General features: G+C 45.5%; 1 protein-coding gene across 3 annotated transcripts in view; it reads left to right on the forward strand.

Moving 5' to 3' along the window:
• The window catches only part of PLXNB2 (plexin B2), a 350,258-nt gene that overhangs the window by 247,971 nt on the left and 88,631 nt on the right, over positions 1-13,656 (forward strand). For all 3 annotated transcript variants that reach the window (XM_081927589.1, XM_081927587.1, XM_081927588.1), the window contains exon 7: positions 5,612-5,712. In XM_081927589.1, coding sequence (XP_081783715.1) covers positions 5,612-5,712 — 101 coding nt within the window. The remainder of the gene's footprint in view (positions 1-5,611; positions 5,713-13,656) is intronic.

Genomic DNA, 13,656 nt, shown 5'->3' on the forward strand with positions numbered 1-13,656 from the left:
TATCCTGAGTGATTTCTTGAGTGATATCCTGAGTACCACTTAGGTGGGTCATTAGGTGTGGATTAGACTTTAGCAACTAATCCACACCTAATGACCCACCTAAGTGGTACTCAGGATATCACTCAAGAAATCACTCAGGATATCCCTCAAGTAATTAAGGAACAAAAGAAGAAAAGGCACACTAGCCTGGGAACTTCCTCTCTGCCCAGAACATTGGAGGCTATACACCACACCCCCTCAACAGTATTTATAGGAACTCAAACACTGAGATCCTGCTCTGTTCCAGTAACAAGAAGCCGAAAGCACCAGCCTGAAGATGACGAGTGAGACCTCGTCGAAACGTCGCCTAGACACCCCAACTTTTACACGGGAAGACACCCGAGGACACCAAAACCTGCATATATATATATATATATATCCAGCAAGTAATGTGTACATGAAGAGGATTTGATGCAGCTTTTTCAGGGACAAATAGGGAAATGGAAAGCAAGTAGGTATTGCAAAATTAAGAGATTTTTTTAAAAAAAACAAACAGCAGAAGATGACATTTACCTCAGTTTATTTAAAAGGCCTGGGTGAACAAAGGCCTGACACCAAAAAGATCACAAAAGAGTGTGCCAGGCAAACCTCGTTGGGAAGGCTGAAAAGACACTGGTGGTGGCCTGCCTCAGTTCATTCAGCAGAGGCGCTGGGGACTGGGGTTTCAGCAGGAACAAATGACAGAAGGTAGTCTTTCAGGTAACCTTGTCCCAAACTATATAAAGGTTAAAACTTTAAAGGTTAAAAACAGCCATTTTAATTTGTCCCTGAAATGTGCTGGGAGTCAGTAGAACTGACAGAAGCATTGTTGTAATATGGTCAAACCACCCAGTGCCTGTTATTAATCTTGCATCCCAGTTATAGACCAACTAAGGTTTCCAGGGTGTTTTAAAGACAGTCCCAAATACACCAGACAACAATAGTATTGTGTAGAGGTTGGGAAATTCCTCCCCTGCATAGTCTCTTTTGTTTTATGTGGCACATAAGCAGATGCAGAAGCTCTGAGGGTTAGTAGTATTCCCTTTCAAAAATAGAACAGCACAAAGTAGTCATTATTCCTGCTAGCTTTGTGGCTCAGGGTCTGTTCCTCCATCTTCTGCTCAGCAAATTCAAAGCATCATTAAGAATCGTCTACAGGTGCTTGTTTGGGCAATAGGCATGATTAGTATAATCAACACTGTGAAAGGATTCTCTTCAAGATTTTTTTAAAAAGCAAGAAGAGTAGATTTAAATTTAATTTGTAGTTCTCTAATGACTTACAATTTAGTGCTAGGATTATTGAGTGATTTTTTGCGCATGACTATGAGTGTTTTGCCAGCCTACATCTGGGCCTGTTCACATGTTTCACTGACCATTGCAATCCATGAGGTGTGATATTTGGAATCCCTTTTATCCAGAGTTCATTGTATAATACAGGAAATTTCAGTGTCCCTTTAACCTTAACTACTTGGGGGGACCAATGAACCCACATTTGGGTTCAAAGATAATAACATTTCTGCATGCAGGAACCCAGAGTTAAGACAGAAGGCAGAATTGAGATCCAATATGACCTTAACAGATTGGACAACTGGGCCCAAACTAGCAGAATGAATTTCAGTAGCGACAAGTGTAAGGTTCTGCACTTAGGCAGGAAAAACCAGCTGCATGAATATAAGATGTGGGACTCCTGGCTTACCAGTAGTACATGTTAAAGAGATTTAAGGGTCTTTGTGGACCACAAGCTTGACTTGAGTAAACAGTGTGATGCAGCAGCAAAAAAAGGGAATGCTATTCTTGGCTGCATTGACAGAAGTATACTGTCCCGATCAAGGGAAGTAATAGTCCTCCTCTATTCTGCTTTGGTCAGAGCACTCCTGGAGTCCTGTGTCCAGTTCTGGGCACCACCCTTTAAGAAGGATATTGACAAGCTGAAACGTGTGCAGAGGAGGGTGATTAGGATGATAAAGGGTTTAGAAAACCAAACCTTATGAGGAACAGTTGAAGGAGCTGGGCATGTTTAGCGTGAAAAGAGAAGACTAAAAGGAGATATGAAAGCCATCTTCAAATATCTAAAGGGCTGTCACATGGAGGGAGGGGCAAACTTGCTTTCTCCTGCTCCAGAAGCTAGGACCCAAACCAATGGATTCAAGTTACAAGGGAGCAGATTTCAAGGAAACATCAGGAAGAACTTTCTGACAGGAAGAGCTGTTAGACAGTGGAACAGACCCCCTCAGAAGGTGGTGGAGTCTCCTTCATTTGAGGCTTTTAAGCAGAGGTTGGATGGTCATCTGTCGTGTATGAGTTTGTTGAGATTCCTGTGTTGCATGGGGTTGGACTAAATGTCCCTTGGGATCCCTTCCAACTCTGCAATTCTTTGATTTTTATGAATAATTACCTGCTCCACTGGGGAGAGTCCCATGGACTGCAAGAAGATCAAACGTATCCATTCTTAAGGAAATCAGTCCTGAGTGCTCACTGGAAGGACAGACCTGAAGCTGAGACTCCAATACTTTGGCCACCTCATGAGAAGAGAAGACTCCCTGGAAAAGACCCTGATGTTGGGAAAGATGGAGGGCACAAGGAGAAGGGGACGATAGAGGACAAGATGGTTGGACAGTGTTCTCGAAGCTACAAACATGAGTCTGACCAAACTGCGGGAGGCAGTGAAAGACAGGAGTGCCTGGCATGCTCTGATCCATGGGGTCACGAAGAGTCGGACACGACTAAATGACTAAACAACAACAACCACTGGGGCAAAGGAGAGGAGAAGGAACAAGTTCCCTGAGTTTCACCGTGACCTAAAGCTGTGTGGACATGCTTGAAACATGAGCTAGATATGAGTCTTGTGGCTGTGTGCTTCAAATATTGAGAGGTAGATTGTGGATCATTGGAGTCATGACAGAGGGAGGGAGGTAAGCAAGCTTCCATAGATCACTTTAGAGCCCCGTCTTGTATAGTGTCCAAGGAAGCAACCCGAGTTATTTATAACATCCCCCAAATGGTTCACAAGTAGTCAAAGGCTCCTTGCGGCCCAAAAGAAAATAGCAGAGAAAAGGCAAGGGGAAGTGATAGGAAAGGAAAGGAGCTCTCTGGTGTTGGAGCAATCTGTTGTCATGGCTGTCCCACAGGGATCAAACCAACAACTGTGTAACAACCAGATTGAGGAAGACTAAAGACATGCAATGGTTGGAATAAGCGTCCCTCTAGGGGAAAGAGGAAGGCGAAGGAAGACAAAAAGTGACTTATGTTCAGTAGACAGGAATGCTAGAGTGAGACTGATGCCACAGGCCAAAGCAGATTTTTTGGATGATAAACGACAATACAAGTGGCATTTGGGAATATATGTGAGAATTGTGACCCAATAAAAGCCATACTGTATCTGGAACATGGTATAACAGGAATGTCCCTCATGAAGAGCAGAGATAGATGAGCTTAACCTTTTGATATGATAAGAGAGAGAACAGTCCAAACAGAAAGAGGAAAGAAACTTCAGGTGCTACAAAACAAGGTTTATTTAGTACCCAATGGGTTTCAGAGAAAATATTTCCACAAGGATACTGTAAAGTTGCAAATGCCACGTAGAACAGAAAGAATGATTGGTACAGAATCAATACGGAGTGAGATACATTAAGTTTCTTTGTGTTAGTATATTACAAGCATTCAAAGCAATACTGCTACAACTTGTTTGAACAAAACCCAGTTAGAAACAAACCCCTGAGAATGAAACAATCCCAAAATCACTTGGGGGGGGGGGAGAGTTTGGAGTTGGTTCCATTTTCATTTCTACCAGTTATCCTTCTCTTATTTATGTTTTTGAGCTCTTATACTGCCCTTGAGAGAGGGATTTTCGCCAAAATCCCACTAGAGTCTAAACACTGTTTTGAGGCACCTGAATTTACCTCCATCCTCTCTCTCTCTCTCTTTGACCTGCTAGTGGTACTACCCCAGTTTTGTTGTTGCTTGTTGTTTTTTTTTAAGTTATCATTGGAACAATGCCAGTTACAAGAAAAGGAAGCATCTACCTCGTCAGGGCTAATTAATGACTGAATAGAGACATTTGCTTGTGTTAGCAGTTGGCAACTGGCTTCTATCTTAAATTAGGCACTGGCATAAATCCAGAGTTCTTGCACCTCTCAATCCTATGAGGCTTTCAATAACAGCAGAGAACCAATGCTAAAGTTTTCTTCATCTGCACACATGGAAAAATCCCACACTCATTGCACCGTCACATGTAGAGTGAACCTAAAGGAGCCAAAAGGCTTTGAGACATGTGAACTGACCACCTTGGTAACAGAAAGCCATCTCATTGATATTTAATTGCTTATGAATGTATCCCCAATGAATCAAAACAAATGAAATTCTAAACGCAATCCCTTGGGGATAAAATTGTTCCGAAACTTCCAGGTGTTTAGCTTCACGGACCACGTCCAATATCAACAGGTAGATCCGAATCTGAGCATATATAACATGCTTTGAATGTCCTATTTAAAATATTTCTGTGCTTTTAGATCTGTTTGGTGTAGTTAGAAATACTATTCCTTGAGGAATATGCAAACATGGCATCATAGTAACTTTTGAAACTTTTTTGGTGATGAAAAAAAGTAAAAAGGTAAAGGACCCCTGGACGGTTACGTCTAGTGAAAGGCAACTATGGAGTTGTAGCGCTCATCTTGCTTTCAGGCCGAGGGAGCCAGCGTTTATCCACAGACAGCTTTCCGGGTCATGCGGCCAGCAGGACTAAACACCGTGACTGAAACCAGAGTAATAACAGTGTTAGAAACTGAGATATGAAAGCTAGGAGCTAAATGGTACCTTAAACCTAGGTTATAAGTGCAACAATGGAATGTCTAGGCACCCTTTTTTTATAACGAGACTACAAAGCTGAAAATGAATGAACTGAAGCTAAAATATTATGTTTTCACATGGTCTAGTCGTCGTCCCCCCACTGGCCACCCCGCTAATATTCTTAAGAGGGTCTCTTCTCCAGTCTTCGGAGTGTAGCTGGAAGTGGGGAGGCAGAAAAATGTCCTCCTTTCCTTCCACTCTGCAGTTTTAATCTGTAATCTTAGGCGCAGTACTGCGCCCAGAGCTCAGAAACTGCTCACACTAATGAAATTCCCTGTTGCAAAATGCACCTAGAACAATGGGAGCTTCGAACACTGGTAATAATAAGCAGTGTGCATTTAGGTGTTTGTGCGTGCGCACACACATGCGCCCTTAGCTTGGCAAATTTTAGCTTTGGAGTCGGGGGTTTATATCCGGAAAACAGCAGAGGGAAAAGGATTAATGCACCCTACCTCAGCATCACTCTTACAGAGTGCACACACAGCTGTTTTTAATTTATTTGTTTTTGGGTTTTTTAATGCTATATATTTTTAGGAGCGGTTCTCAGTGGCCTCAAGTGGTTTGTCCCCAAACATGACCTTAAGTTTACTGCAAATATTGATGATGCAAATAAATTCCTGTGGGCTCAGGACAAATTGTGAATTGGCTAGGAGTACGAAAATATGAAAAGCACATTAGAGTTATATAAGCTATTCATAACCAAAGCACTTTCCCATAATTTATTATTAGATGTATCTACTCTTATTAGGTGTTTCGCTTGCCTGTCCAAGAATGTACGAGTTACTCAACCTGTGACCTGTGCATTCAAGCCCGGGATCCGTATTGCGGCTGGTGTGTAACAGAGGGAAAGTAAGTATTCCATGCTACAGGGATATATTGTATTATGCATGTTACTTCTTTTCAGAATATCATGTATGCTGAATGATTTCTTCAAAGCATTTGTACCAGAACTGGGAAAAACTCTTCATCACAAATTACCACAGTGTAAACATATAATGAGCAGCAGGGAGGAAGCTAATTTGCATATTTTGTCTGTATAGCTTGTATATAATTTGCATGAAAATGGTGGTTGCCAAGCCACAGCTGGTGAATATCTAGCATTTATCTGGTGATAGTCTTATTCTAGTATTTTAACTCTAAACATTCCTTAATACAGTCCCTCCAGCTGAAAAACAGCACTTGGGAATCTTTGGATGGTGGAGGGAAGAGAACCATATTGAATTTCAATTTTGCTTTTAGGTTTCTGATGTTTTTAAAGGTACAAAGTTTTTGTCTGCTACCGAGAGACATTCTGGAATTTATTATATTCAGGGTGTTGTGGCAAAAAGTTGCCTTCCATTTCTACCAAACACACATTGACTATGGATGAGGTAGATTTTCCATTTCCTTTTTCACGATGTACACCTTCAAGTCAGTTGAGACTCCTGGTAGTGATTATTTCCTACCAGGGTGTCAGAACTTTATTGATACGCTAAACATACAAATTTTAAAGACAGAGAAAAAGAAAAGAACAAAAAACACAGCACTCTTGTTTGCTTAGCCCTCCGTGCTCCCAAGCTGGAAGCTATGAGAAGTCAAAATAAACCAAGATAAAAGCCGAGATCTTCAGTGTTTTAAGAGGAAGTCTCCTCATAATGTTGAAGATTTCTCTAAAACGCTTTCTGCTGCTGTAACACACCTAAATAGCAAAATTAAATTGTGTTGGCCTGTCATAGCTTTTCTTCAGAACCACAACACATAGGCATGGTCCAAATTGGACCATTGTTCCGTGTAGCAGAGATCGGCTGTGGTTTCTCCTGCAATTCCAACAGGAGTCTTTAATGGACTTAAGTTAGTCATGTCCATCGCCATTATTATTATTATTATTAGGGTTTCTTTAAAAAACCACACTGAAAATAAACAACTTAGAATAAAAAATAAAAAGTGAGAATGTGAAAAAGCGGGGGGAAGAAATGTTTTCCAAATCACTATAACAATTCCAATTCCATATACTCTGGCTTCTCTTCAGATTGGTATAACTCTTTTGCCTTTTACATCCATTGTCTTCATTGTCTACTCCAGGTTGGGCTGAGATTGGATGCAACTCAGCGATGCATTATTCTTGCTGCTATTGGGAGAATGTTTTGGTGCTTTTATTGTTAGGCCTTTTTGTGAATTGCATGGGAAAATTTATTCCCTATTTATTGAGATGTTTTAATTAGCTTATTGTTTATAACTGTTTACATTTTGTTATATTTCTGCAACTGGAAGAGCGACTTATGTAAATAATTTGATGTTGTCAGCCACCTTGACCGTGACTTAAACTATGCAAAGGCATCATACAAATAAAAGATGCTGATGAGCTGAAAAGAGATCAATCTGGATACATGGATTTCCAAATTTGTGCCCTTCCTTTTCCTTTTATTATTGCTTTTAATTGCTTATTTTGAGCGACTGGACTTCTCATACCTCTTTACGGGTTGAGAACACAGACCGCTGATTGAACTTGAAAGTATTATTTGGGGGAACATCGCCATCTTGGACTGTTCTTTTTGTTCTGAAATTGAGAAGTTGAAATTGAAAGTGAGTTTTTTTTTCTTCTGAAATTAAATTATAGGCCCTCACCTGGGCCTATCATTGAACACACTGGCGTAACTGTTATACCTCCGAAGTAGGCTTAGCATTTTCTGAACGAAAGCTTTTGCATGGCTGGAGGCTTATTTTTAAATAAGGAAGGGGTGGTGAAGATGTCTCTAAGTCAGTCTCCTCTTCTTCAAACTTCCAGGTTAATTAACCCCATGGCAGAACCATGTGGGATTTTGTGATATGAAGTGCATGCTACTGGCATACAAGGTTTACTTAATTACAGGAAAAAGGAGATAGGTTTCAGGAATCCTGCTTCCACTGCAACCATCTTAACTGCAGCAGTAAAATTGCCTCAAAGCTTATCATGAAGCCAAACGAAGAATACCCCTCTATATATAAATACTTGAAATGCACTGGAAACCACACAATTTAATTTGAATGAGAGGCTGACTACCTATGAATGCAAAGGCATATTTGCATATTGCCGGGCTGGGGGGATCTCAGCTTTTCTCTTAAGACTTCTCATGGTGACTCCTGACCTCATTATTAAAGACTTCCAAAGGTCTTTGTCAGCAAACAGCCAGTTTTGATCACATACACTTACAGACAATTACGTCTCCAAGTGTCTAAAGAGGACCCCCCCCCTCCCCACAAAAGAGCCCAGGGAGCATTGTACACTCGGGGGCAATGAAATGCTGGCTGGCTTTGGGTAGGGTGGGGGTGAATAGAGACTAGAAATCTATGGGAAATGGAATGGAGTGTCCTAGAATAGGGCGTGATTGGAATCGTGAACAGGTATAAGCCATACTGCAGAAATTTGTTGCAGGTCCACATGTCAGAATGAGAGTCTCTAAGTCAGTCCAAAACCACCTTCAGTGACACACACACATACACCCGACACACACACACACACAGTCTGGGCACTGGATTCAGAATTGGAATCGCTTTCCAGAAATCCACACCATGTGTTTATTTGTTTAAAAAAACAAAATACAGTCATACCTCGAGTTACAGACGCAGGTTGCGAATGTGCATGGATCATGTTTGCAACCCGAGCGTCCACTGTAAACAAGCTTTATTTAAATCATTAAAAGGCAGCAGAAAAATATTGGAACCTGTGATGGGACGATGAGCTGCTTGTGCGTAAAAATGCAAGTCCCTCAGAGTTTGATCAGGCTTTCAAACCTCTGCCTGTGACGGAGCCCCTCCAGCATGGCTGCGTCAATCACTAGTAGAATCCGAAAGTGGCTGCTTTCGGAAACGTTTCCAACATAAAAGCTCCTTAACGGAAACACGTCGTCTGGCCTCTCGGCGTGACAGTTTCCGTCGAGGTGTGGGTGTCCCTATAGGAGGTCCTGAGACCTCCCCACTGGTTTCGCTTGAAGCGTCTCTGAGCCATCCCTCCGACTCACTTTCCCTTGGAGTTCTTGCTCGCCCTCTACTGGTTCCCTCTTCCGCTGCTACTGCTCTCTCACCCTCAGTGAGCCTTTGCGCCTCCGGCGCTTTAGATGTCAGTTCCCTGACATCCACCTCCCCTCCAGGGCCCCCTTCACCCCCTCCCGTCTCCTCTCCTACTGGCGGTGAGGAGGTAAAACCCTTGAAAGAACCTCCCTCATCTTCCGACGTCGCGAACACTTCCTTCCACTTGTTGCTGTTCCTACTCTCTAGGTACTCTTCGTCATCAGAGTCCACTCCCTCTTCCAACTCCGACTCCGCGAACCCTTCCATTTCCTCTTCCTCATCGGTGGTGCCGAAATACTCCCTCCTAAACCTTGCTATCGGCTGAGGTTTCCTCGGGAACCTTTGATGGAACGTTTCTGTTAAAACCTCGTCATTGACTTCCTGCGCACTTACCCAGGTGTTTTCTGACTCCGGTTCCCCTTCCCACGCCACTAAATACTCCACCTGATTTCCCTTCCACCTGGAATCGAGGATTTCCGCTACATGGTTGCGGCGTTCCCTCTCTTCCAAGGCTGGTCCCCTGACGTGCTCCCCTTCACCTCCTCCCCTGTATGGTGACAGTAACGACCTGTGGAACACTGGGTGCAATTTCATGTGATTGGGTAATCGGAGTTTGAAAGCTACCGGGTTGACCTGCTGAATCACCTCAAAGGGTCCCAATCTTCTGGGCCTCAGTTTCTTACAACCCCCTTTGAACGGCAACCCTTGGGTTGACAACCACACTTGATCCCCCACCCTTATGGTTTCACCTTCCCTTCTGTTCTTGTCTGCCTGCTTCTTATATTGTGCCTTAGCCCTTTCTAAGTTGAGCTGGAGCTGCTGATGGATGGCTTCCATCTCTTCTACAAAATGTTCAGCCGCTGGGACGCTCCATCTCTCCCCTCCTTCCCCTGGAAATGCCCTGGGGTGACACCCGTAATTAGCCAAAAAGGGACTCATCCCTGTGGACACATTCTCCGCATTATTGTAGGCAAATTCTGCCAACGCCAACTTTTCGACCCAATCGTTCTCTCTGTCATTGACATAACACCTAAGATATTGTTGAAGAATGCCATTTGCCCTTTCCGCCTGCCCGTTGGTTTCAGGGTGCCGGGCAGTTGAAAAATTGACTTCCACGTGTAACAAGCTCATGAGCTTCCTCCAGAACCTGGAAGTAAATTGTTTGCCTCGATCTGAGATCACCCTCGAGGGAGCCCCGTGCAACCTAAAGATATGTTCCACAAACAACTTCGCCGTTTCTTCCGCTGTGACTGCATGTGAGCATGCTACAAAGTGGCACATCTTAGTTAACAGGTCTACTACTACCATGATGGCTGTTTTCCCCTTGGACCTTGGCAGATCCGTCATAAAATCTATTGATATCGCTTCCCAAGGCCGTTCTGGTGTGGGTAAAGGTTCTAATAACCCTGCCGGCGCCCTTCTTTCCCCTTTGGCTCGCTGACATTGGTCACACCCTCTTACATACTCCCTTACATCTTCCCTCACCTTAGGCCACCAAAATTCCCTGGTAACCAACCACATGGTCTTGTGTTGCCCAAAATGTCCCGCCGTGGGGCTATCATGCAACTGCTTGAGTACTCTCCCCCTCAATGCACCTTCGGGTATATACAGTGCCCCTTTGTAATACAATGCCCCATTTCTTTCCTCAAAACCTCCGGGGCTCTCGCCCTCCCCCCTGAGACCTCTGAGCTTATCCTGGGCATATTCATCATTTTCCGTTTCCTCCACCAGTTCTCGTTGCCCCACCATCGCCGCCCCACACACCCAGCGGTCCTCCGGGATGACATGTCTCTCTTCGATCACCCCCTCCCCTTCCCAATATTCTGGTTTGCGTGAGAGCGCGTCCGCCCTGACGTTTTCTGGGCCTGGCACATAACAAATCTCAAAGTTAAATTTGGAGAATTCCTGTGCCCATCTCACTTGTCGTTGGTTGAGCACTCGAGCTGTTCTCCAATACTCTAAATTTTTGTGGTCGGTGCACACTTGCACCTTGTGTTGTGCCCCAATTAATAAATGTCTCCACCTCCGGAATGCTTCGTGAATGGCAAGTAGTTCCCTGTCATACACCGTGTAATTCCTCTCGGACTTATTCAGCTTCCGCGAGAAGAAGGCACACGGTCTCCACTCCGACGCACTCCTCCCCGGTTGAAGAAGGACCGCCCCTACCGCCCGGTCGGATGCATCTGTTTCCACTCTCATGGGTTTTCGTAAATCCACATGCAGAAGTTGTTCTTCCGAGGCGAAAGCCCTTTTCAGTTCTTCAAAGGCTCGATCCGCCTCTGCCGTCCAAACAAATTTCTTCTTGCTGCTGAGACAGTCGGTGATGGGCGCCGTCAAGTGGGCAAAGTTCTTGATGAACTTCCGATAAAAGTTCCCAAATCCCAAGAATCTTTGCACGTCCTTCTTGGTCTTCGGTGTCTTCCATTCCAGTACCGCTTGGACCTTGCCTGGATCCATGGCCAATCCCTTGTCTGACAAGCGGTACCCCAGGAATTCCACCTCCTTGGTATGAAACTGGCACTTCTCCAGTTTCACCCACAGCTGGTTGGCTTGCAGCCTGCCCAACACTTCTCGAACGTCCCTCACATGCTGTTCCTCATTTTCCGAATACACCAACACGTCGTCTAAAAAGGCCACACAATTCTTGTAGAGCAAAGGTCCCAGAACGTGGTTTATAAAAGCTTGAAAACACGCGGAGCCCCCTTGTAGACCGAAGGGCATAACGAGGTATTCAAAGGCTCCCAACGGGGTAAACATGGTGGTCTTCCATTCATCTCCCTTCCTTATGCGTATCAGATTGTACGCCCCCCGCAGGTCCAGTTTTGTAAAAATCTTTCCCTTCCTTACTCTGGTCAAAATGTCATCAATTCGGGGCATAGGGAAAGCCAGGGGCTCCGACACTGCATTGAGGGCCCTGAAGTCACACACCAGTCTCGGTTTGTCTGTGTTCTTTTTGTCCACAAAAAACACTGGGCTGCCCCCCACCGCTCGGGACTCTCTGATGAAACCTCGCTTCAAGTTTTTGTCAATGAACTCCCTCAGCTCCTGCATCTCCCTGTCTGACATGGCGTACAGCTTGCCTACTGGGAGTTGGGCCCCTGGGAGTAGGTTGATTTGACAGTCAAAGGGTCTATGCGGTGGCAGTTTGTCTGCTTCCCTTTCGCTGAATACGTTGCTCAGATCTGCGTATTGCGGGGGCACCATCCCCGCTAGGGTGACTCTGTCTCCTCCCGAAACCTTCCCCTCCTTGCAGTGTTCTAGGCAATGCGCTGACCCAAAGGAGACCACCCTCTGATGCCAGCCCACTAGCGGATCGTGTAGCGCCAGCCAGCTCATCCCCAAAATGATGGGCGCTCCTCCCAGGATGGCCACATTAAACGCTATCTGTTCGGTGTGCCTTGCCACTCTCATTATCATCGGGACAGTCTGTTGGCTAACTTCTCCCCCCAACAGCTCTCTGCCGTCAATCGTAGTCACCTGCAAGGGGTTACTTAAAGGGATAGTCTGTATCTGGTGCTCAGCTGCAAACTCCTTACTCATGAAATTACAGGAGCTGCCTGAATCCAAAAGCGCCTTGACCTTTAGTGGGTGTCCGTTTGGCAGTTCTAGTAACACCTCTATCACTAAAGCGGGTCTGGGGGGTTCTGGCATGGGCACTTTCATTGCTCTTTGGCCTGGCTGCTGTGCCCCAACGGTGGCAGCCAGGCGTTGGCTTTTACTTGCTCCTTGCCTTCCTCTTCCTTTCCCCCAACAGCTCCTGCCATCCCTTGCCATTCCTTTCTTTGTGGGCAAACTCTGGCAAAGTGCCCTGGCTGTTGGCAGAGATAACATCTCTTGGCGCTCTTTCCCTCCTTTTTCCGCCCTTCACTGGGATTTGAAACTGCGCGCGCCCGCGCTGTTCCAACTTCCATCGGCTCTGCCGGCGGGAAAGGTGGCTCTGGAATGTCTGGAATGCGGAACTCCCTCCAACGGTCTCCTTTCCCTTCCCGCTTTTCCATAGCCCTCGCCTCCTGGCGCGCTCCTATGGCCAGCGCAGATTTGGTTAACTGGTCCATAGACTCCGCCCTGGGGCCCCGGGAAAGCTCATCTTTGACGGTTGAAGAAAGCCCCTCTTCGAAAAGCATTTGGATGGGCTCCGCCGATAGGTCCCACCCCAATTTGTGAATCAACATGGTAAATTCAGTCCAGTACTCACGGACAGATCTGCTTCCTTGCTGGCAAGCCATTAACTGCCTTCGCACCACCCCCTGCTCAATATCGCTGGAAAACATCAGGTCCATGGCACGAAAAAACTTCCTCGTGTCCTTTAAGATCTCATTATTCGCTGCCATCAGGGGTCTAACCCAATCTTTCGCCCCGGATTCGAGATGGCCAATCACATACGCCACTCGCGATTCCTCATCGGGGAAGTCATCAAACTGCAAGTTTAGAGCGTATTGCATCTCTGTTCTAAAGGCATGATAGTTCCTGGGATCCCCCCCGAATTTCTGCACCAATCCTGGCACCTTTCTGGCGAGCGGGGTGGTTTTCTCCTTTCCCTTTTCTGCATCCTGAGCCCTCCTCTCCTCAAGCCTCGCCGTTTGCAGCGCCAACTGGATCTCCAACGCCCTGTACCTTTCTTCCAGGCTTGGACCTCCTCCAGCTGCTCCTGCTTCCCCGGTTCCGGCTGGATTGCTCATGATGCTTCTCCCTGCACAAGCTGGCTTTCGGAGACTTTCGGATTGCTGTGATGGGACGATGAGCTGCTTGTGCGTAAAAATGCAAGTC

This window comes from Podarcis melisellensis, assembly GCF_964234715.1.
Source record: "Podarcis melisellensis genome assembly, chromosome: 10".
Classification (NCBI taxonomy): Eukaryota; Metazoa; Chordata; class Lepidosauria; order Squamata; family Lacertidae; genus Podarcis; species Podarcis melisellensis.